This window comes from Rhineura floridana, chromosome 2, assembly GCF_030035675.1.
Source record: "Rhineura floridana isolate rRhiFlo1 chromosome 2, rRhiFlo1.hap2, whole genome shotgun sequence".
NCBI classification, from domain to species: Eukaryota; Metazoa; Chordata; class Lepidosauria; order Squamata; family Rhineuridae; genus Rhineura; species Rhineura floridana.
Genome location: NC_084481.1, coordinates 120,772,276 through 120,794,534, shown reverse-complemented (window position 1 = coordinate 120,794,534; position 22,259 = coordinate 120,772,276). Strand labels below are relative to the sequence as shown.

At 39.9% G+C, this 22,259-nt stretch overlaps 1 protein-coding gene across 2 annotated transcripts in view; it reads left to right on the top strand.

Moving 5' to 3' along the window:
- The window catches only part of TRIM66 (tripartite motif containing 66), a 101,293-nt gene extending 79,684 nt beyond the window's left edge, over positions 1–21,609 (top strand). For both annotated transcript variants that reach the window (XM_061610322.1, XM_061610323.1), the window contains exons 14-20: positions 5,067–5,241; positions 8,544–8,827; positions 10,840–10,978; positions 14,607–14,681; positions 18,728–18,880; positions 19,561–19,779; positions 20,098–21,609. In XM_061610322.1, the coding sequence (XP_061466306.1) occupies positions 5,067–5,241; positions 8,544–8,827; positions 10,840–10,978; positions 14,607–14,681; positions 18,728–18,880; positions 19,561–19,779; positions 20,098–20,157 (1,105 nt within the window). In that variant the 3' untranslated portion in view covers positions 20,158–21,609. The remainder of the gene's footprint in view (positions 1–5,066; positions 5,242–8,543; positions 8,828–10,839; positions 10,979–14,606; positions 14,682–18,727; positions 18,881–19,560; positions 19,780–20,097) is intronic.
- The last annotated feature ends 650 nt before the right edge of the window (positions 21,610–22,259 follow it).

Genomic DNA, 22,259 nt, shown 5'->3' with positions numbered 1-22,259 from the left:
TAGTGAATCATGTCTTCTCATGATGTGTCCAAAGTATGATAACCTCAGCTTCATCATTTTAGCTTCTAGCGACAGTTCTGGTTTAATCTGTTCTAACACCCAAGTATCTGTCTTTTTAGTGGTCCGTGATATCTGCAAAGCTCTCCTCCAACACCACATTTCAAATCAGTTGATTTTTCTCTTATCCATTTTTTTCACTGTCCAACTTTCACATCCATACGTAGAGATTGGGAATACCATGGTCTGAATGATTTTGACTTTAGTGCTCAGTGACACATCTTTGCATTTGAGGACCTTTCTGGTTCTTTCATAGCTGCCCTCCCCAGTCCTAGATTTCTTATTCCTTAAAATCATAGAATAGTAGAGTTGGAAGGGGCCTACAAAGCCATCAAGTCCAACCCCCTGTTCAATGCAGGAATCCAAATAAAAGCATTCCCAAGAGATGGCTGTCCAGCTGCCTCTTGAATGCCTCCAGTGTCGGAGAGCCCACTACCTCTCTAGGTAATTGGTTCCATTGTCATATGGCTGTAACAGTTAGGAGGTTTTTCCTGATGTCCAGTCGAAATCTGGCTTCCTGCAACTTGAGCCCATTATTCCTTGTCCTGCACTCTGGGACGATCGAGAAGAGATCCCGACCCTCCTCTGTGTGTTCTTTACTATTGTCTCCATTTTGGTTAATGACTGTGCCAAGGAATTGATAATACCTGACAAGTTCAATTTCCTCATTGTCAACTTTAAAGTTACATATATCTTTTATTGCCATTACTTTAGTCTTCTTGATGTTCAGCTGTAGTCCTGCTTTTGTGCTTTCCTCTGTAACTTTCATCAGCATTTGTTTCAAATCATTACTGGTTTCTACTAGTAGTATGGTATCATCTGCATATCTTAAATTATTGATATTTCTCCCTCCAATTTTCACACCTCCTTCATCTTGGTCCAATCCTGCTTTCCGTATGATATGTTCTGCGTACAGATTAAATAAACAGGGTGATAAAATACACCCGTCTTACACCCTTTCTGATGGGGAACCAATCGGTTTCTCCACATTCTGTCCTTACAGTAGCCTCTTGTCCAGAGTATAGGTTGCGCATGAGGACAATCAGATGCTGTGGCACCCCCATTTCTTTTAAAGCATTGCCATAGTTTTTCGTGATCTACACAGTCAAAGGCTTTGCTGTAATCTATAAAACACAGGGTGATTTTCTTCTGCAGTTCCTTCATCCGTTCCATTATCCAATGTATGCTTGCAATATGATCTCTTGTGCCTCTTCCCTTTCTAAATCCAGCTTGAGCGTCTGGCATTTCTCGCTCCATATATGGTAAGAGCCTTTGTTGTAGAATCTTGAGCATTACTTTACTTGCATGGGATATTAAGGCAATAGTTTGATAATTACTGCTTTCCCTGGGAACCCCTTTCTTTGGAATTGGGATGTATATTGAACACTTCCAGTCTGTGGGCCATTGTTTAGTTTTCCATATTTGTTGACAAATGTTTGTCAAAATTTGTACAGATTCAGTCTCAGTACTTGTAGCAACTCTATTGGATTGTCATTTGCTCCTGGTGATTTGTTTCTTCCAAGTATTTTAAGAGCAGCATTCATCCCACATTCTAAAATTTCTGGTTCTTTATCATATGGTTCTCCAAAAATGAATCTATCATCCTTGCATCTCTTTTATAGAGTTCTTCAGTGTATTGCTTTCATTTTCCTTTTATTTTATCTCAGTCAGTCAGTGTGCTCCCTTGTTGATTATTCAACATCCCTATTTTTGGTTTAAATTTCCCTTTAATTTCTCTGATCTTTTGGAATAGAGCTCTTGTTCTACCCTTTTTATTGTCCTCTTCTATTTCTATACAATAATTATTATAATAGTGCTCTTTGTCCCTACATATTAGTCGCTGTATAGTTGCATTTAGGGTTCTAACCGTGTTTCTGTCTCCTTTTGTTTTTACTTTCCTTCTCTCTTTAACCATTTTAAGAGTTTCTTCAGTCATCCTTTGAGGTCTTTCTCTCTTTTTAACTAGAGGTATTGTCTTTTTGCACTCTTGCCTGATAATGTCTCTGACTTCAGTCCATAGTTCTTCTGGTTCTCTGTCAAGTAAGTTTAAAGCCTGAAATCTGTTCGTTAATTAATCTTTATATTAAATCTTCAATTGAAATGCTATTTAAACTGTATTTTGGCATTATGATTGCTTTTCTTTTCTTCTTTAGCTTTACTCTGATTTTCAATATGACCAGTTCATAATCTCTACTGCAGTCTGCTTCCTGGTCTTGTTTTCGCAGAAAGTATGGAACTGCCTGCTACCAATTATATGATCAATTTGATTCCTATATTGACCATTTGGGGATGTCCACTTGTACAGTCATCTTTTTGGTTGCTCAAAAAATGTGTTTGCAAGAAACAGATTATTGGCTTCATAGAATAAGTTTTTTTCCTGCTACATTTCCATCCTCTAAGCCCCATTTCCCCACAATTCCTAGTTCTTTTCCATTCCCTACTTTTGCATTCCAGTCCCCCATGATTATCAGCACATCTTATTTTGGAGTGTGATCAATTTCTTCATGTATTTCTGCGTAAAACCTTTCCAATTCCTCTACTTCTGCATTTGCCATTGGAGCATAGACTTGGATTATGGTTATGTTAATAGGTTTCTCGTTTAATCTTATTGATAACTAATAGTCAAAAAACCTTGCGGTTTAAGAATGTTCCTATAGACCACATATATTTCTATCAAACTTTTAAAAGCAGGGAAATTGGGCAGCTATAGTGAATGCACCAGGGGAGCAGACCTGACCTCCTCTCTTAGATATTGTACTGCCCTACTAATTTGTCAAAACTTTTATTATTTACAAAACCTGTAAAGATATTTATAGAGCAATCCTATGCATGTTTACTAAGAAGCAAATTCCAATGTATTCAATGGGGCATACTCAGACAGGGAAGCATGCACAGGACTTGCATTCAGTGATAAGGAATTTCACTCACCCAATCCAAAATTTAGAATCATGCCTTGTTAAGCTGTTTTGCAACTGTTCTTTATTTGTTTTAGCACTATTGGATTTTAAATTGGTTTATTTCTTGTTGTGAGCTGCCTTGGTTTCCAACCCTACCTCACAGGGTTGTTGGAAATATTCCATATACACATACACTGGAGATGTAAAAATACATACAGCCCATATAATAGTTTATTGTCAAAACCAGTTGGCCATTGCAGAACATTTTTTTAAAATAAATAAATATTAGTTTCCTGCCAAATAAAAGCAGTGACACCTAAGTAAGCCCTGCCTAACTGCTTTAAAAAAAAGGATTGGAGGGGGAGAGAAAGATTTACAACTCAATCCTTTTCTATCTTCACTCAGAAGTCCCATTGATTTTCAGCACAATGCTAATCATGTCTACTGAATTCAATGCTATTAAATCCCAGGTATGTGGAAATAGCATTACAGCTTTACTCCCAGAAATATTTCATATTGGGAAGTTTTCAAAACAGATTATGAATAAGACAAATAAGCTGCCCTCTTTAACAATCCAGTACAATTTACACTACAGCATGTACACTTTTTAAAACTTCTGTTCAAAAATTATTTGAAAGATAAAAAGTATAATATGCCATTTTTGCAAGTAATAAAAAACCCTGCATGTACACTTTTATGCCTACTAAGATTCTGCTGTGATCTTTTATTGTAGGAACAGAGAAGGCACTGTGCCTCACTTGCACTTAGTGGGAGCCTATACTGTATTTACATAGTGGTGTAGAAAGTCCTAACATGGGTCTACAAATGTGCAGAGTACTTTTGTCAACTTTAGCTTACTCGATCTCTGGATAATCCTGTAAAATATATCACTTAATTTTTTATGCATTATAGTAAATAATCATAATATCTAATACTTAGATAGTACTTTTTCTAAAATCTCCTAAATACTTCAGACATTATTTCAGTAATCCTTACATGCAATTCGTTATTATTAGCTTTACCACAGATGTACAGTTCAGTATGAGAGAAAGTGGTTTACCTAAGGCAACACATACTGATTGCTGATCAGCTGAGCTAAGAATTGAAAAGGGATTTTCCATTTTGGAGCCTTTGCTTCTTACCACTTCACCAGATCCCAGAGGAGAGAGTAGCTTGTGCAAGGGAACTCATGCCTGCATAGGGTATGGAATGTAGGTCAACTGAGTCCAGTACTAACTTTTGGTCCACATGTTGCTTGCATGTTTCTTAGTACTTTGAATTTCAGCAAGCTGTTAGTAATCTGTGAAATTCATCCATCAATCTGAGAAGTAACACAACAATTTAAAAAAGAACACAACAGGAAATAGAAAGTAGAAGTAGAGAGTAATAGACAATCAGATATGGTTTCACTCTAGTGAAATGAAAATGAAATGGACTGCCTTCAAGTCGATTCCGACTTATGGGCGACCCTATGAATAGGGTTTTCATGGTAAGCGGTATTCAGAGAGGGTTTACCATTGCCTCCCTCTGAGGCTAAGAGGCAGTGACTGGCCCAAGGTCACCCAGTGCGCTTCATGGCTGTGTGGGGATTCGAACCCTGGTCTCCCAGGTCCTAGTCCAACACCTTAACCACTACACCACGCTGGCTCTCTTTCAAAACAGTGTCTAGACCTGGTTCCCACAGCCCCATAGTTGACAGTGCCAATCATGTACTGGGCAGATGCGCACATGATTTCAATCCAGCAAGGACATCACACGCACAGGTCTGGGTGCAGGATAGATTTTTAATATATATATATGTACAGCACATATTTGTGTATGTTGCCCTTGCTAGATTAATCATTTTCAGAATGCTTAATTCGAGTGCTATGCAGAAAATCATATGCAGAATGTGCATACAGCCCTTTGTTGTATATGAGGATTTGTTGGTTCTGAATTATGAAGCATGACATTCCTTTGTTGAAATATTCAATTAATAAAATCCTATTAAAGCATTTTGATTAGCCATATAAAAATACAGCCTGTCACATTACATAGTAGCAATAAAGCTAAAATGGAAGGACAATCCTTAAGCACTGATGAAGTCAATCCAATATTTAACATTGTTCTTAGAGCTTGTGCCGAAGAGGTGAAAGTCCCTTATGTGCGTCTGGAACGACTGCAGATATGCACATCAGAATCTGGAGAGCTTCCAGTGTTTAAACTGCAGCCACAGAAGAATGAACATGATGGAACTTTCCTACTGATAATTGAGTGTGGTACTCAGTCTTCAAGCATGGCTATTAAGGTAAACTCAGCTCAATTCAACTGGTTTGGTAGCTTCTATTCTATCCTGACTTATATTCAAATTCACTGGTGCCCTTGACCAGTGGATTTAACTATGATAATACACTTAGGGCCAAATTACAAATGACAAGAAAAATCCATGATCATATATCTTGATGTTTTAATGGGGGAGAAATTCAATTCAGTTCGCATTTAAAGGAGAATCTGTCAAATGTGCATTTTCTGAAACAATGTGAAAATCAAAACACAGCTATCCTTTGAAGTTTGCTCTTACCTGAATGTTGTGAGGCAATTTTCCAACCAACCAGTGTTTACAAAAATGCATATATTAGAGGAAAGTATGCATAAAAATGATTATATTCATCAAAATTACAAAAATGCATTATATTGGGGGAAATTGCTTGCAGAAATGTGTACACTAGTCAAAACTGCCTGCAAAAATGTGTTTAGTAGGAGAAATTTGCAATAAAATGCTAGTGAAATTTCATGAGGATTTTTTTTTAAAAAAAATGGCAAATTGCATCAGAAATGTGGAGAACTGAATTTAAGACTGGAAAAATGAGTCACTGAGGAAACTGAAATGGACAGATCTTTCCATCATTTTGAGCAGCCACAGAAGGCCTGGAACTGGTTCCAAAAAGCAACACTGGAGACCGGGTAACCTTTTCGCCATGCCATTTTCCTAACCTAAATCCTCCATCTCAAGCTGCTTTTAGGGAACAATACAGGACCAAATGCTGTAGTAGGGATGGAAAGATCTGTCAATTTTCTATTTTTTCCAGTCTTAAATTCAATTCTCCATATTTCTGAAACATTTTTTAAAAATAAAATCTTTATGAAAATTCTCCAGCATTTTAGTGCTAATTTCCCCTAATAAACCTTTTTTGTAGGCAGTTTTGACTAATGTACACATTTTTGCAAACAATGTATTGTCATATGATGCATTTTTGTATGTTATTTTCACTCATATTCATTTTTATGCACACTTTCTGCTCACATGCTCATTTTTGTAAACATTGGTTGGTGAACTTCATTGCAAAATTCGAGTAAATGCACATTTTGAAGGATGGTTGTATTTTGGTTCTCATATTGTTTTAGAAAGTGTGAATTTAATATATTTGTCAAAAAATGCAAACTGAATTGAATTTCTCATCCTAGTATGTAGGGCAAAAGCTGCAAGCCGTCTTCCTTCCACAAAGAAACACACTGCACTGGCAGTGACAAGCAGCATGGGATGCTGCATAGAAAAAAATAGGTGGTTTCCCACACTCAGAGCTTGGAAAAGTTACTTTTTTAAACTACAATTCCCATCAGCCCCAGCCAGCATGGTCACTGGATTGGGCTGATGGGAGTTGTAGTTCAAAAAAGTAACTTTTCCAAGCTCTGCCCACACTATACTTATTCAGATGTTTAAAGTACTCAGAGCACGTGTGAAGACCATAGGCATCAAGTGTATTCCTCTCCCCAGTGTTTATCAGGACAGCAGCACACAACATACAAAACCTTTCTTCAATAATTGCACTTAGCATCTTCAATAATTGCTGTTAGCATGTAGGTCCTGATTTAGTGTCTGGAGACTTTGACATTCTATAGGACCTGAAGAGTTGCTGCTGATAATTATGGTTATTTTTATTCTCCTCCCACTCACTTCCAAGTGTTGTCTTTAGGAGTGCTGCCTCTGCTGACGTTGCCTATTGTGAAAAAACAGTATTTTGTTTTTTAAAAAGTTATCTGTTTTGCTGTATTTAAATAACAAAATACTTGAAGCTGACACACAGCATTTCCATTTAAGTGTATGCAGAATTATCACAAAAAATAATTATACTTTGCATACTATATTCTATATATCTATGCAAAAAATACAATATATATCACACACACACATATATGGATATTCTACTCAAAGCATGCTAAATATTGAGTGTAAAATGGATATGTATCAAAATCAGTGGTCTGCCTGTGGTGTAAATTGATCATTGGGAAAAGATGCAATTAAGTTTTGAAGTGTCTTAATTTTCTATGACTTAACCCTAGGAATATTTCTGAATTGTACTTTAATAACATCTTCTATTAGAGATTTCTAATCCTGTCAAAGTGCTACAATTTGTGTATGTGGATTGGGTGTTGGGGGGAGCCAGGAAAATTCAGTGAGGTTTTACAGGCAGTGCAGATATGTGTTTGTTCCCATTGTATAGCCTACATCACCTCAAATACTTCTGGATACAAGATGTGAGAGTACCAATTAGGGTCTTGGCTAAAGGCTGAATCCTCAACATCAGCCTCGGTGTGGACCCCATTTCCATCTGCTGAACTAAATGGAGTTTGTCTCTAAACATACAGGAGAAGAAAAATTGGTAGTCAGATATTTTACCTTTGTCAGGAAAGTTACTTGGGATTTTTATTATGGCTGTCAACTAATTCAAATGTTTTAATACTGATGAACCATCTGGATTTATACTAATTGATTAAATGCCAATACATTTGCATATTACAAATACTTCAATATAGGTGCCAAAGAAATTGAAGAATGGGATGGTTTGTGAGTGCGAGAAGATGCAATATAATAAACACAATAATAAAAATAAGCTACCACTGACTATGGGAATCGGGACCATAGGGGAAAAATGCTATTAAAACAAAATGGCTTTAAAAATGAACATATTAGATTTTAGAGAGGTTAACATCACTGATTTCTGTGTCTATTGTCTGCTGTTTTTATAGCTAGAAGGACAGTTAGGGTGTTTTTGCAGTGAAAAAAAAATTGTGTATAGCATTTAATCACTTTTGATGAGTGATGGGATATAAATTCTATATGTAAATAAAACTTAAGTACATTTTGCCTTTCATTGCAAAACATTCTTCTAAGTGTGGCTTCAAACTGGAAGGAAAGGGATATGTTAAAGTTTCTTTTCCAACATATCTGGCACAGAGAGGAGAGGATATGATACTCTGAAGGGCATGCTGCCATTCAAGCTACAAACTCTCAGCTTCACTAATTAGTTGGTTAATCTATTGATTAAACCAATTAAAGCTTCAGGCATAATTTTTAATGAATGTAACTGGGGACAGTGCAAATATACATCTTGGAATAGTCCCCCAATACTGTATCATTTGAGGGAATTATTGTGTTCAATGTGCTGGCCATTATAGAAAAGCTGTGAGATAGGAATCTTCAATTGTGAATGCAGTAAGGCTGTTTTCCTAGAGGCATTTATTCACTGTATTTAATCTTCTGCAGTACTGCAAATGCTATATGTGACAATTACAGGCTTCTTTAATTTAGATTTCACTTTTTAATCCAAGGTCAACCAAGGAAATCCATCTGAAAGACTGCATCTCAAGCCTGAGAATGTGGAAGAAAAGAGAATTCCCACAAGTCAACCAACAGAGCAAGTGTTGCATCCTTCTGTAGATCATAGGATGAGTAATAGTATGAAAAAATCTGTGCTTACTCAAGAAGACCATCCAATTGAGAATGAGGACTTCTGTGCTGTTTGTCTAAACGGAGGAGAGCTATTGTGCTGTGATAACTGCCCAAAGGTGTTTCATCTTTTATGCCATGTTCCTGCCTTGCTCAGCTTTCCTGTGTGAGTACATATAGAACATGAAATATCCGTTCTATTTAGCACATGTGTGTATGTCTAAAAGAGTTTCAGGGTCTGCTTATTTGCATCCAGGCTATTTTGTACTACTCAAGCTCTCTCAAGTTTCACATGTAGGTTTCAGTGGTTCATTTCAAATTGCATGATTACCATTTGAAATTGTCTTGCTCCCATGTTATTCTAAAAGCAGGGTACAAACACTTGATAGCTACCGGTATGATAGTAACATTAGGCAACCATTAGATGCATCCTCCTTCTCAGAGAGGCCTGAGTTCAGGCAGAAGTAGGGAAATGATCTTAGGAAGGTAGAGGTGGCAAGAACAAGAAAGGGGCTGGAGGTCTGTCCTAATCTTATAAATTATTATTATTATTTATTATTTAGTTGCATTTCTAAACCGCCCTATAGCTAGCAGCTCCCAGGGCGGTGTACAACATGATAAAACCACAATATTTAAAATACAGCAAGTGTGTATTGCGCAAACAATATAAAACATTATATAAACAAAGTAAAAGAAAACTAGAAATAAAATAAATAAGATTAAAAGCATAAAATACATTAAAATGCCTGGGTGAAGAGGTGGGTTTTTACCTGGCGCCGGAAAGATAACAGGGAAGGCGCCAGGCGTATCTCATCTGGGAGGGCATTCCATAATTGCTAAAACAATTGGTGCCAACCCAGGAACATATATAGGAAGCTCCCATATACTATAATTTATTTGTCTTTTATCATATAATTTGTGTTATATTGAATAGGGACCATGTAACACTGGTTCGAAAGGAACTGCACAGTCTGTCAATACATTTCCAGACCAATTTCAAGGGGTTAGTGCTGACATTTAAAACCCTGAATGGCTTGGGACTTCAGTACTTGAGGAACAGCCTCTCCATATACACTTCTAACTGGGCATTAACATCTGCTGGACGGGGGCTCTTCTATGTGTCCCACCAATGGGAACTGTATGTCACATGAAAATGCCTTCTCCACTATCCGCTGCCCCGGCTGTGGAATACCCTCAGAATCCCAGTTGGCACCATTATTGGCCCTATTAGGTGCCATGTTAAAACCTGGATATTCAATCAAATATTTGAGGACATAAGCTACAGTTGTATTTGAGCTGCTTGTGTTGATCTTATAGCTGATTGTTGCATTTTATGTGGCATACTAATGTTTCTGATTTTATGGTTTATATTATCATTTTATGGACTGTAACCTACCTGAAATAATCTGAAATAGGGTGGGTTAGAAAAAAAGTTATCTTCCTTATTACCATATTAGATCAGGTCACTGGTCCATCTAGTGAATCTGGACTATCTATACTGACTAGCAGCAGCTCTCCAGGATTTCAGACAGCAGTATTTCCCAGGATTAAACCTGATGACTTATGCATACAAACCATGTGCTCTGCTACTGAGTTTCAGCTCTTCCTCATGTTACATCCCCCCCCCTGCCATGGACAACGTGTATATTAGCATATTTTCCCCTTATAGTAATTTGTTTTTGAGGATTTTGAATAAACCAGAGAACTTGATGCAAGGTAGGTATGGGATGCACAAGAAACTCACACAGCAGGAAGACTCTCAGTGTAATTCATATTTGTGATGAAAACCATGTACTGTAAAGTTTTGAAGATGGCAAATTGGAGGAGACTTTTAATGTTTGGTATTATTTTATGCTACTGCAATCTAGCTTTTAACATACCTGGTATATGTTCAAAAGAATTTCATCACAGCTTCTTTTCTTTCCTCCTGCTGTTTGTTTATTGCATCCATATGCCTGCACTCCATTAAACACATTAATTCTTAAAGAAAATACAATTTGTGTAGACTTCTGCATCATCCAGCACAATGGGCTTCTTCTGCCTGAGGCAACCAGTAAAGAATTATTCTTCAACATAATGTTTGTCAATGCTTTCTATTAGGCATCTGTCATTGGTATTTTAATTCAAAGACCAGTGATCTACAGCAACTATCTGATCTATTTTCCTTCTGTGCTTCAGAGGTGAATGGGTGTGCACCCTTTGTCGCAATGTGGAGAAACCAGAGGTTGCTTATGACTGTGAAAACACACGTTTCAGTTACAGTAACACGCTAATGCCAGCAAGAGCATTTTATGGCCTTGATGACTATGATCAGAAGGTAAGAGAAAATAATATACTACTATAATATACTAGGGGCTCCACCCCTGCTCACTTTGCTTGGCAACCCCCCTACTGTTGCCAGCACTCCCTCTCATAGGTCGCCAGCACTCCCCCTCCCTCCCCTGCCCCACAAGTCATCAGTGCTCCCCTGCCCCAAAGGTTGCCAGTCTTCCCCCTGCCCTATGGGTCACCAGCACTCCCCTCCCCCCCACAGGCCTCCCTCTCTCCCACTGACCAAGGCCCAGGCCCAGCCAGCACACCCACCTCCACCCCTCTTGCTCACCCGTGTGCCTCTACCACCTTGTGCACTACAGCCACTGCTGCTGGGCACACCATCACACGCCTTGCACGCCATTACTACCAGGCGCTTCATGTACCACCGCCACTATTGCCACTGTTGCCCCACCTAACAGTGTCACACTATTTGTGAACACTTCTGTGCAGGTGTGTGGCTGCACAAAAGTGCTCACAGGCAGGGCCGGCTCCAGGAATGCTGGGGCCCTTGGGCATCAGCTTGCCCTGGGCCCTGGCGTGTGTGTGTGTGTGCGCGTGCACACACACACATGCACCTCCCACCTACCTGTCTGCTGTCTTTTACCATTGCCCTTAACAAAGATGGCAGCCACGGTTCCCCTAAGGGGATGATGCCTCTGCCGCCATCTTTGTTGATGGCACGTGTGCGTGCTATGCACACACATCTCTGCCATCAACTTAGATGGCGGCAGGGGCTTCAGTATCTTAGGGAAACTGCAGCCGCCATCTTTGTTAAGGGCAATGGTAAAAGACAGCAGACAGATAGGTGGGGGGCATGGGGGGGTGCGGATCACAGAAGGGGAGCAGAGGGGCGGCTGAGGGGCCCCCTGTAGCTCCAGGGTCCGTTGGGCCAGTGCCCCACCTGGCAGCCCTTTAGAACCGGCCCTGGTCATGAACCACCCTGTTAAGATCTTGTATGTTCAGGTCTGTGGCTTCCTTTATGGAATCAATCAATCTCTTGTTTGGCATTCCTCCTTTTCTACTCCCTTCTGTTTTCCCCAGCATTATTATCTTTTCTAATGAATCATGTCTTCTCATTATGTGTCCAAAGTATGATAACCTCAGTTTCATCATTTTAGCTTCTAGTGATAGTTCTGGTTTAATTTGTTCTAACACCCAATTATTTGTCTTTTTTGCAGTCCATGGTATCCGCAAAGCTCTCCTCCAACACCACATTCAAATGAGTTGATTTTTCTCTTATCCGCTTTTCTCACTGTCCAACTTTCACATCCATACATAGAGATAAGGAATACCATGGTCTGAATGATCCTGATTTTAGTGTTCAGTGATACATCTTTGGATTTGAGGACCTTTTCTAGTTCTCTCACAGCTGCTCTCCCCAGTCCTAGCCTTCTTCTGATTTCTTGACTCTTGTCTCCATTTTGGTTAATGACTGTGCCAAGGTATTGATAATCCTTGACAAGTTCAGTGTCCTCATTGTCAACTGTAAAGTTACATAAATCTTCTGTTGTCATTACTTTAGTCTTCTTGGCGTTCAGTTGTACAATAGGACATACACATGGCTAATTTGAACTGGATCGTGTCCTTTTTCTACCTACTTCTTAAAGGCATTCCAGGATGTAGCAGAGTATGATCTCAAAATGTGTTGATGCATAATATACTGCCACTCATTTTAGCTATTAAAAATGGTGTATCTTACTATATCATATTTTTGGAAGAATCACGCTACCTGTGAGCAGGGCCAGTTCTAAAGGGCAGCCAGGTGGGGCAGTGGCCCGATGGACCCTGGAGCTATAGGGGGCCCCTCAGCCGCCCCTCCGCTCCCCTTCTGCAATCTGTGCCCCCCCTACGCCCCCCCCCACCTACCTGTCTGGTGTCTTTTACCATTGCCCTTAATGAAGATGGCGGCCACGGTTTCCCTAAGGTACTGAAGCCCCTGCCTCCATCTTAGTTGATGGCAGAGATATGCTCGTGTAGCACACACACGTGCCATCAACAAAGATGGCGGAGGAGGCGTCATCCCCTTAGGGAAACCGCGGCCGCCATCTTTGTTAAGGGCAATGGTAAAAGACAGCAGACAGGTGGGGGGGATGGGGGGCCACATGTGTGCATTTGTGCGCACACACACATCTGGGCCCAGGACAAGCTGATGCCCAAGGGCCCCAGCATTCCTGGAGCCGGCCCTGTGCATGACAGACAGATGCTCTTGGAGGTCTCTGATTCATAGGGTCGCCATAAGTTGTAGTTGACCTGGAGGCACATAACAACACATAACAACAACATACTATTGATTTTAATGAGACTTAAAAGGGGTTGAATTTTAACTGGATTACTGATTACTGAAGCAGTTTTTACATCACTATGACTCCTTTCTCTTATTAAATCATGTATATTTGGGCAGTGGGAGGAGGAACTTGTAGTTTATATTAAAGATTTATCTAAGAATCATTTAATTGATATAATGTGGATCTTAATCAAAATGAGGCAGAAACCCATGCTTTTCATAATGGTGACATATGCTCAGTGGAAATTAGCCAATAGTTTCGATGTCTTTTTGCAGACAGAGAAACCTGTTTTAGAATTGGGAGTGTGTAAAATACTGAAAAATGCAGGGATGGGATGGATTAGGGAAAATAAACTGAGCTTGAACCCTGGCAAGATTGAGGTACTGTGGGTGAATGATTCCTGTGTCTGAGAAATTGGTCAATTGCCTGCCCTGGATGGGGTTGCACTCTCCCTGAAAGAGCAAGTACACAGTCTGGGGTGGGTGGGTTTCTGGACCTAGCTTTGTCACTAGAGGCCCAGGTAGCCTCAGTGACTAGAAGTGACTACCAGCTGCATCTGGTACAACAGACAACTGATCCTGGACCAGGAGAGCTTGACCACAGTAGTTCAGGCATTGGTGATCAAGACTGAATTACTGCACTGCACTGCACATGGGGCTTCCTTTGCACCTGACCCAGAAACTGCTGTTAGAGCAAAATGCTGCAGCATGGTTGCTGACAGGAGTGAGACCCTGCCAGCATATAACACCACTGCTCAGGGGTCTTCACTGGTTGCCAGTTTGTTACCAGGCAAAGTTCAAGGTGTTACTATTTGTATATAAAGCCCTTAATAGCTTGGGACCAGTTTACCTGCAGGATCGCCTCACCCCATATGTGTCTACTCGATTGCTTCAGTCTGCAGAACTGGCACAGTTACAGGTGCCACATTATACTTGTTCTGCACTTGTAAAAATGGTTCTTTTAGTGTGGCAGCACCTACACTATGGAACACTTTGCCTATTGACATCAGACAGGCACCTTTCCTGTATTCTTTTCAGTGCCTGCTTAAAACATTTCTGTTTAGGCAAGCCTATTCAGATACGTAGATGTTGATTGTTTTACTCTCATTTTTGTTTACTACTGTTTTAACTGTCTTTAATTACTTGTCTTTAAATGTTTTTATCAATAATTTTAATGTTTCTTGTAAACCACTTTGAGCTTTTCTTACAGTCAAATGGTATATAAATTTTGTTAAATAAATAAAATGAAGTATCTGTGCAAAAGGTCTAAATTGACATCATACCTCAATACAGGTATTCATATAGCTCTTATACAACCAAATGTTAATGTTAAACTTACATTTTACAGAAGTGTGAGAAACTGATACTTTCGCTGTTCTGCAATAACCTGAGTCTTCCATTCCATGAGCCAGTCAGCCCTCTGGTAAGTTTTACCCAAATTTCCATTTCACTTTTTCTTATCGTTTCCAGTATAGAGGAAGCTTTGTACGGTTACAAGAGTGATCTTAGAGCACCTCTAGAAGACCTGTTTCTTGAGCATTCATTCTGATTTGTTTGCCAGGCAGTTATATGACAATGATCATTTGTCCTGTGTTCATTCTGATTTGCTTATATGTCTTCCTGTTAGTCAGTCATTCCGTCATTCCACACTTTTCAATGCATTTTCCAATCACTTTCCAAACCGCAAAAAGTCCAATTCTTTAAATGGATGTGTCGTGTGAGGGTGACAGAGCTCTTTAATCTACTTTAACTGTGCAAACAGTTCCAGTATGCACTTGAATTTCTCCTGCAAAATAGCTCTTAGATGATGGGCTATAGCCACTGCCTGTTTCACAGTATTCTCTCTCTCAGGAGTGCTCTCACTTCTCTAGTTTTGTCACTGTAATCATAAATGAACTTTCTGTATCATCTCACCAAATGGTGGAATGAGAGAGCCCCTCACCAAAGAGTCTTGAACAAGCCTTTCAGTCATGAGATAAAATGAGAGGTTCTCTTATGGATCACTAGCTGGTTAAAGAACAGGAAGCAGAAAGCAGGAATAAAATGACAATTCTCACAGTGGAGGGATGTAATCACTGGATCTGTATTGTGGCCAGTACTTTTAAATCTGCTCATAAATAATATGAAGTTATAAAATTAATGATGCTGCACTAAAATCACACAGAAATACCTAAAATATTGCTGACACACACAAAATAACAGATGCCTATCAGAATAAGTACATGAAATGCATAGGAGTAGGTCTTGACCTGGTGTCAAGGTGTGACAATGACATTTAAATGGGAACGGAACCCATGCTGGGGGGCATAGTACCAGCTCATAAACAATGGCTCAGTATAAATAGGACCACTAGCATTACATCTCGTTACCCCAGGGGACACAGATGCACAGGAATCCACTGATCGACGTTTGGGGACACTGGCATACCATGAGTCTGAAGCTATAAAAATTTCAGACCAAGCTTGGGGCTGTTCTCCCCTGTACCACCTGAGCATAGTGGTTTGGTCCGGGACATTGGTAGTCCAACCGTTGGCACGATATAGAACTAGGCCATACCACTGCCAGTAATCATCTAACCCTGTGTGGCCGCAGTGACAAGGAGGGCTCCTTTGGAAACTTAACTGCATATTTTCTGGAGTGCAATCACATCGAGTACTGTTTATGTGGGTAGCATTATACTGCAAATTAAGGCAAGGAATTCCTGCTGGCCATTTTTGCCATGGGCCTCTTTTATGTGTGTAAAAACAAGAGGAGTATCCCAACTGGGGTCCTGTTCCATCATTGTTTTCCCAACACCACATTCCCTTTCTTTTCTTAACTTCTACTTGGTCCCTTCGTGGCCATGTTTGGTTATGCTGTGGATGATCCACTGCCAATTCAAGTATGGTCAGTGGGAGGGGATACAGTGGAACTTGGCCATGATTAAATTTTAAAGGGGCACTTAGAATAAGTGAAGAGCCCACTGGATCAGCCCATAGCCCAGCATTCTGTTCCCACAATGGCCAACCAGATGCCTATGGGAAGACCGCAAGCAGGGCATGAGCAAAATAGCACTCTCCTACTCATGGTCCCCAGCAACTGGTATTCAGTGGCATATTCCATCTGAAGTTGGATGTAGCCATCATGATAGTAGCCACTGATCCTCCATGAATTTATCTAATCCCCTTTTAAAGCCACCCAAGTTGGTTGCCATCACTACATCTTGTGGTGATAGAGAATCCCATAGTTTAACTGTATGGAGTAGTAATTCCTTTTGTTTGTCCTGAATTGGCAGCCTTTCAACTTTATTGGATGACCATGGGTTCTAGAATTATGAGAAACCACTTTCATAACTATTTTCTCCACACCATAATTTTATACATCACTATCCTGTCCCCCCTTGTTCATCTTTCTAAGCTAATTCCCCCCCAACATTGTAACTTATTCTCATAAGGTGCTCCAGCCCTTTGATCATTTTGATTGCCCTTTTCTGCAATAACCTTCCAGGTCTACAATAACCTTTCTGAGGTGTGGTGCCCAGAGCTGCACACAGTATTCATGCAAAGACATTATGATATTCACAGTTTTTAGATCCTTTTCTAATTATCCCCATCATCATCATCATCATCATCATCATCATCATCATTATAGTCATTTCTATATTGCTTAATATATATAAAAAATTCTAAGCGGTGTACAGAAGATAAAACAGTAAATATAAAAATATACAATAAAACCACAATACAAATGCATACATAATACAAATTAATAAGTAAATATTAAAACAATTGCCTTGCACTTCTCCACTTAACATCTCTCAAACCTCCTAGTTCTCACCCAGGACTCCACCCATCCACCCTGGCTCTCACCCAGGATCCAACAAACACAAATCATCCCCAAAGTCTCACAGGCTTCCAAGGGGATCTCAAAAATGGGGAACAGAAGGATGCGGGGGCAGCTGGAAGAATTGTTGCAAGATTTTATATCAAGTGCAGTCTATAAATATTTTCATTAAACAAATGGCTTGAGATCAAGTACTTTCTAAAGCAGCAATTTCCCTAGTATCAATAATCTCAGGCCCTATGATCGCCAAGGGGGCCCCTGTTGCAGTGCTGCTTCTCGTGCTACCCGAAGAATGTTGACCTGTAAGAGGGCATTCTTGGTGATGGTTCCCCATTTGTGGAATTGCTTTCATTGTCTGTCTCCCACATGTCCACCACTGGCTTTTTTGCATTCCCCAAAGGGCAGCTTCCCAGCTGCAATCCAGATCAAATTTACTTCTTTATAGAAGGGAGGGTGCTTGACTCGGACTTGTCTGGTGGACACCTCTGTGCCTTGATTAAAAAAGTCAGTTTTCAGACGCTTCCATTTTGCATGGAATTGACACATGGATCTAATGTACCCCTCGGCAAGCATGTCATCCTGCAAGGCTCTCCAGTATTTCTCATTAGTAGCTGAACTACTGCTCAGAAACACCTCAATGCCAGGGCTGTGTGCTATTATAAAGAGCATTTTTTGGGTTTCTTCTCTTGTCCACCTGAATCTGCTTCCACGCTCCAGACATGGCATCTCTCATGTGCGGATTTTTGTATGGATATTCAGTGCTGATTTATGAGCAAACCTTTTTCCACACGTAGGACATTGTTTCCGTTTCTCTCTGCTATGAGCTTTCAGATGGAGTGGAAGTTCATAGAAGCTGCCACCCAGAAAAGCCATAGACTTGTTATTCCTCCTCCTATTTTTATTGCCTTCCTGTTCCTGGGTTCCACCCCGATTCCCAATGTCCACCTCAGTGCAGTTAGCGCCTTCCTCAAATGCGGGATGTGCTTGGCGTTCATTGTCTGCCTCCCACACATCCCTGCCTGTCACCATCTCCTGGACACACAGGTTGTTCTTTTCTTCAAGCCAGGAGATGAGGTCAGATCTAGGCATCTAAATATGGAATATGTCTTTTTCACAGCATTCACTGGCTCAACCTTTTATTGAACTATTCACCATAACCCCATGATTCCTTTCCTGGACAGCCATTGTTAGTTCAGACACCATCAGCATACAAGTATAGTTAGGAAATGTTATACTATCTGTACTTCACCTTAAGATAGGTTTTGTGCAAGGTGTCTGTGTCATTTAATATTTATTTATTTATTGCATTTATATCCCATCTTTTTCTCCAAGGAGCTCAAGGTGGACTACATGGTTGTCCCCCTCCTCATTTAATACCCACAACAACCGTATGAGGTAGGTTAGGCTGAGAGGCAGTTACTGGCCCAAGATCACCCAGTGAGCTTTGTGGCTGAGTGGGGATTTGAACTCTGGTCTCTCAGGTCCTAGTCCAACACCCTGATCACCACACCACACTAGCTCTGGTGTCTAACTAAGTGTCTTATATACAAGGTGGAGAAAATACTTGCCTACTTCAAAGGAATGTTTTTAGGGTTAAAGAATTATTGTGATTATCAAAATTCTTATGACAGTGAGATTTCATTACAGGCTCGCCATTATTATCAGATAATCAAAAGGCCCATGGACTTGTCCACAATCCGGAAAAAGCTCCAGAAAAAGAACAAATTACATTATTCCACCTCTGAGGAGCTGGTAGCAGATGTGCGCCTTATGTTCTGGAACTGTGCAACATTCAACTATGTAAGTACTGGTGATTCAGAAAGTAGCATACAGTAGCACCTGGGCAAAGAATTTAGGCTGCAGTTGTTTTCTCACCCTCTGAATCTTTTTATTTAGGCCTTGCTTCTTTCATCTAGGTCTGCATAATCCAAATACAGGATTGTCAAATGGATTACAGTCTGTAAAAATAGCAAACTAGAGGTAAAATAGCAAATGAGCAATAATTGAAGGCAACTTCTCATTATCCTGGGGAAAAGATGCATATAGGACAAATACTGGTAGTAATTCTGGAGTGAGAGACCACAGTAGTTTGTGGTGGAGGTGGAGTATCTATTCCTCTGTGTGAGGTTGCAAAAAACAGGATAAAAAAAGGGAGAGACACTTGATTTATTCTCCCCCTTCCCCATGACTGTTGACACACATTGACTGAAATGGCTGATCCTTGGGAATTCCCTTGCCTTTTCTTGTGTTGCCTTTGTCTGTTCCACCTGAACAACAGTGATAATATACTTGGATAACCTATCTTTCATGCTAGAACTTTGGAAGATTATTTCGCTTGCCCTTAGATACTTGCTTCAACAAAACTAGTTTTGTGGGGTTTGGTACCTTCATGTTTTAGAGACATTTACTCACTGTTAGAAGTTATCTAAAACCCTGCCATAATGTGCTGTCATAACAAATTACAATACTTTCTCTTGTAGCCTGATTCAGAGGTTGCTGAGGCTGGACGATGCCTGGAAATATTCTTTGAAAGCAAGCTAAAAGAGATATATCCAGAAAAGCAGTTCTGCTTGGTGCAGCAAGATGACTCTGATTCAGAGGAGGTGGAACATGAAAATAGCCAAGCATCTCCGAAAGGATTCCAGTGGCCCTCATACAGACAAGAGTGCATCCAGCCCAAAAGAAGGCGACGACATGCTGTAAGAATACAAAAGCAAAACAAAACATAACATTACTAAACTTGATTGCTTAGTGGCCAAAGTTAATTCTGTCGACAGGTATTGATGCAAAGCTTTGACAATAAGTTTGGGAATGTACAATCAAACTTGTCAGACCAGGGTAACTTTTTCTATAAGGTAATCACCAAGATGGGTTTCATGTTCAGTGGTATAAACAGGTTAGTGTGTGAAGGTTTTGCAAGCTACCTAATTATTTTGCCAAGTAAAATGCAGTGTAAAATAATATTTGAAAATATTAGATACTCTAACAAGCCACCCTTTTATTTCCTCTTTACACAGGAAAGTGAAAAAACTAAAAGACCAATGTTTTGGCCAGCTAAAGGTCTTTCTCAGGTGTGACTTGTGGAGTGCTGCTTAGGATGCTGTGAAGAACAAAACATCAATCAAAATAAAATGTGTGAGAGACGGTCAGAAAATGTCACTTAGATATTTCATCTGAGTTTCACACTAGTGGTCAATCAACTCCCCCCCCCCCCAAATCCTATGAGGAGATTACATTTTTAATGGGTAGCGGCCATCTATCTGCTGTCTAAAAATTTGTGTTTACACTAATATTTCATCATATGCAATAGTGATTAATGATAAAAATAGGAAATTTGTTATGCTGTTCTTAAGATTATTTCATAAATTCTCTTCACTTAATAGATTGTAGCTAAAAATAGCCATCTGGCAATGGTACCATTAGAGGGCATCAAGCATATTCCACACTTATCTATAATGTCCATAATAATTTTACCATAGGTGGCATTGTCTCAGCCTATTGTCTCCTCGAGTGAAAAAAATGAATCCGAAGTTCATCTGGTATGTGTAATGCACTGTTCCCAATGCAGCTGGTAGCCATTGTTACGTTTTCCTGCTAACACATTGTGGCAACCAAAGACCAAATCCTTGGAGTTCAGTTGAAGCATAGTTTACCATGGCCTCCAAGCCTGAATTGTACTGAGAGTTCTTGGTTCTGTGCTTACTATAAGACTAGAATGTGGTGTTGGAAGAAATAATGTGAAATAATTGCATTCAGGAATTCTATTATTTAGTTCTGTGGGGTTGAGGTGGGGGAAAGGATTTTATTTTTCAGTTCTCACTCATATAGGGTGATTGTGTGCCAGAAGTGGATTGATGCAACCATCTTGGGGAGGAGGGGGGGTTGAGTGCCCATCTGATACCAGCAGCTCACATTATACCTTAAGTTATAGGTGCTCACCTTATGTTAATCCTTTGTCTGATTGTACTGCAAATGGGTAATTAGGAAGCCATCAGCAGGTGAAATCTTCATGACTGCACAGGAGTAAAACCAGTAAAGGGTATTTCTGAGGTGCATCATTCTGGTTTTATTAGGGTCTTTTTTCATCCTCTCACTTGAACAGTAAAATACCAAATTTAGAATGTGAGGGTATCCCCTGCAGACAAGCTGTAGCAAAATCTTAAATTACAGTTGTTTACTCAGTATAATGCCACAAGTTCTCATTCCTCATGCCTTGTTCTTATTACACAACACTCTGTGAAGCCTAATTCATGCCACATTCCCTGCAGCATGTCATTCCTAATTCCAAGTGAGATACATGAAACACACACTGTTAATGGGGATTGGGTGTGATTGCAGTTGGGGAGGAATGGTCTTATACTTCCTGGTTTTCATTTGGCTCTTTTAAACAGGAGTTGTTTTAAGTCCCCCAAAGAGTAGTATACTAGATTTACTGTAAATGAAGAGGGCTTTTGAGCAGTCTATATGAATATGCTATCCATAGATGTTATAACAGAGAAAATGTTAAGCGCGTTTATAGAATTATTAGGCATACCTGAGTATCTTTTTCTGTTGTCAATGTTAATATTGCTCAACATAAATGCTGTAGAAAAATGTTGTCTTTTCTTATTGTATAATAAATCATTCACTGAAACAAGACTGTGAACTGTTAAGTTATTTGTCTACTTATGTTCTTGGCTTGCTACCATTACAGACATAATTCACTAAAGGCCTGTTGGTATGTTAGGTTGTGAATAATGTCAGCCCTCTCTCCTTAAAGTCCTGCACACTTGTCTTTCTGCCCAGCCTCTCTCTATACTGATCTGCTCTGATCTCAAAACCTCAAAACCTGTTCTGATGTCACACAGGACCTTGAATGCCTGTCCCAGACAGAAGACTGCTTTAGGAACAGCTTTTGATTATGAGAATTGAGGTCCACAGGGACCTTAATTATATAGTGTTGAATTTCTACCATGGGCTTTCAAAATGCTGCATTGTGGCTGTAGATCAGAGGTAGCCAACATGGTGCCCTTCAGATGTTTTGGACTACAGTTTGCATCAGTCCCATCCAATGGCCAATGGTCAATGATGGATGATGAGAGTTGTAGTCCACAACATCTGAAGGGCATTATGTTGGCTACCTGTTGCAGATTAATGGAAAGCTTTCAGAACCTTTTGCCAGAAGCAGACAGACAACACC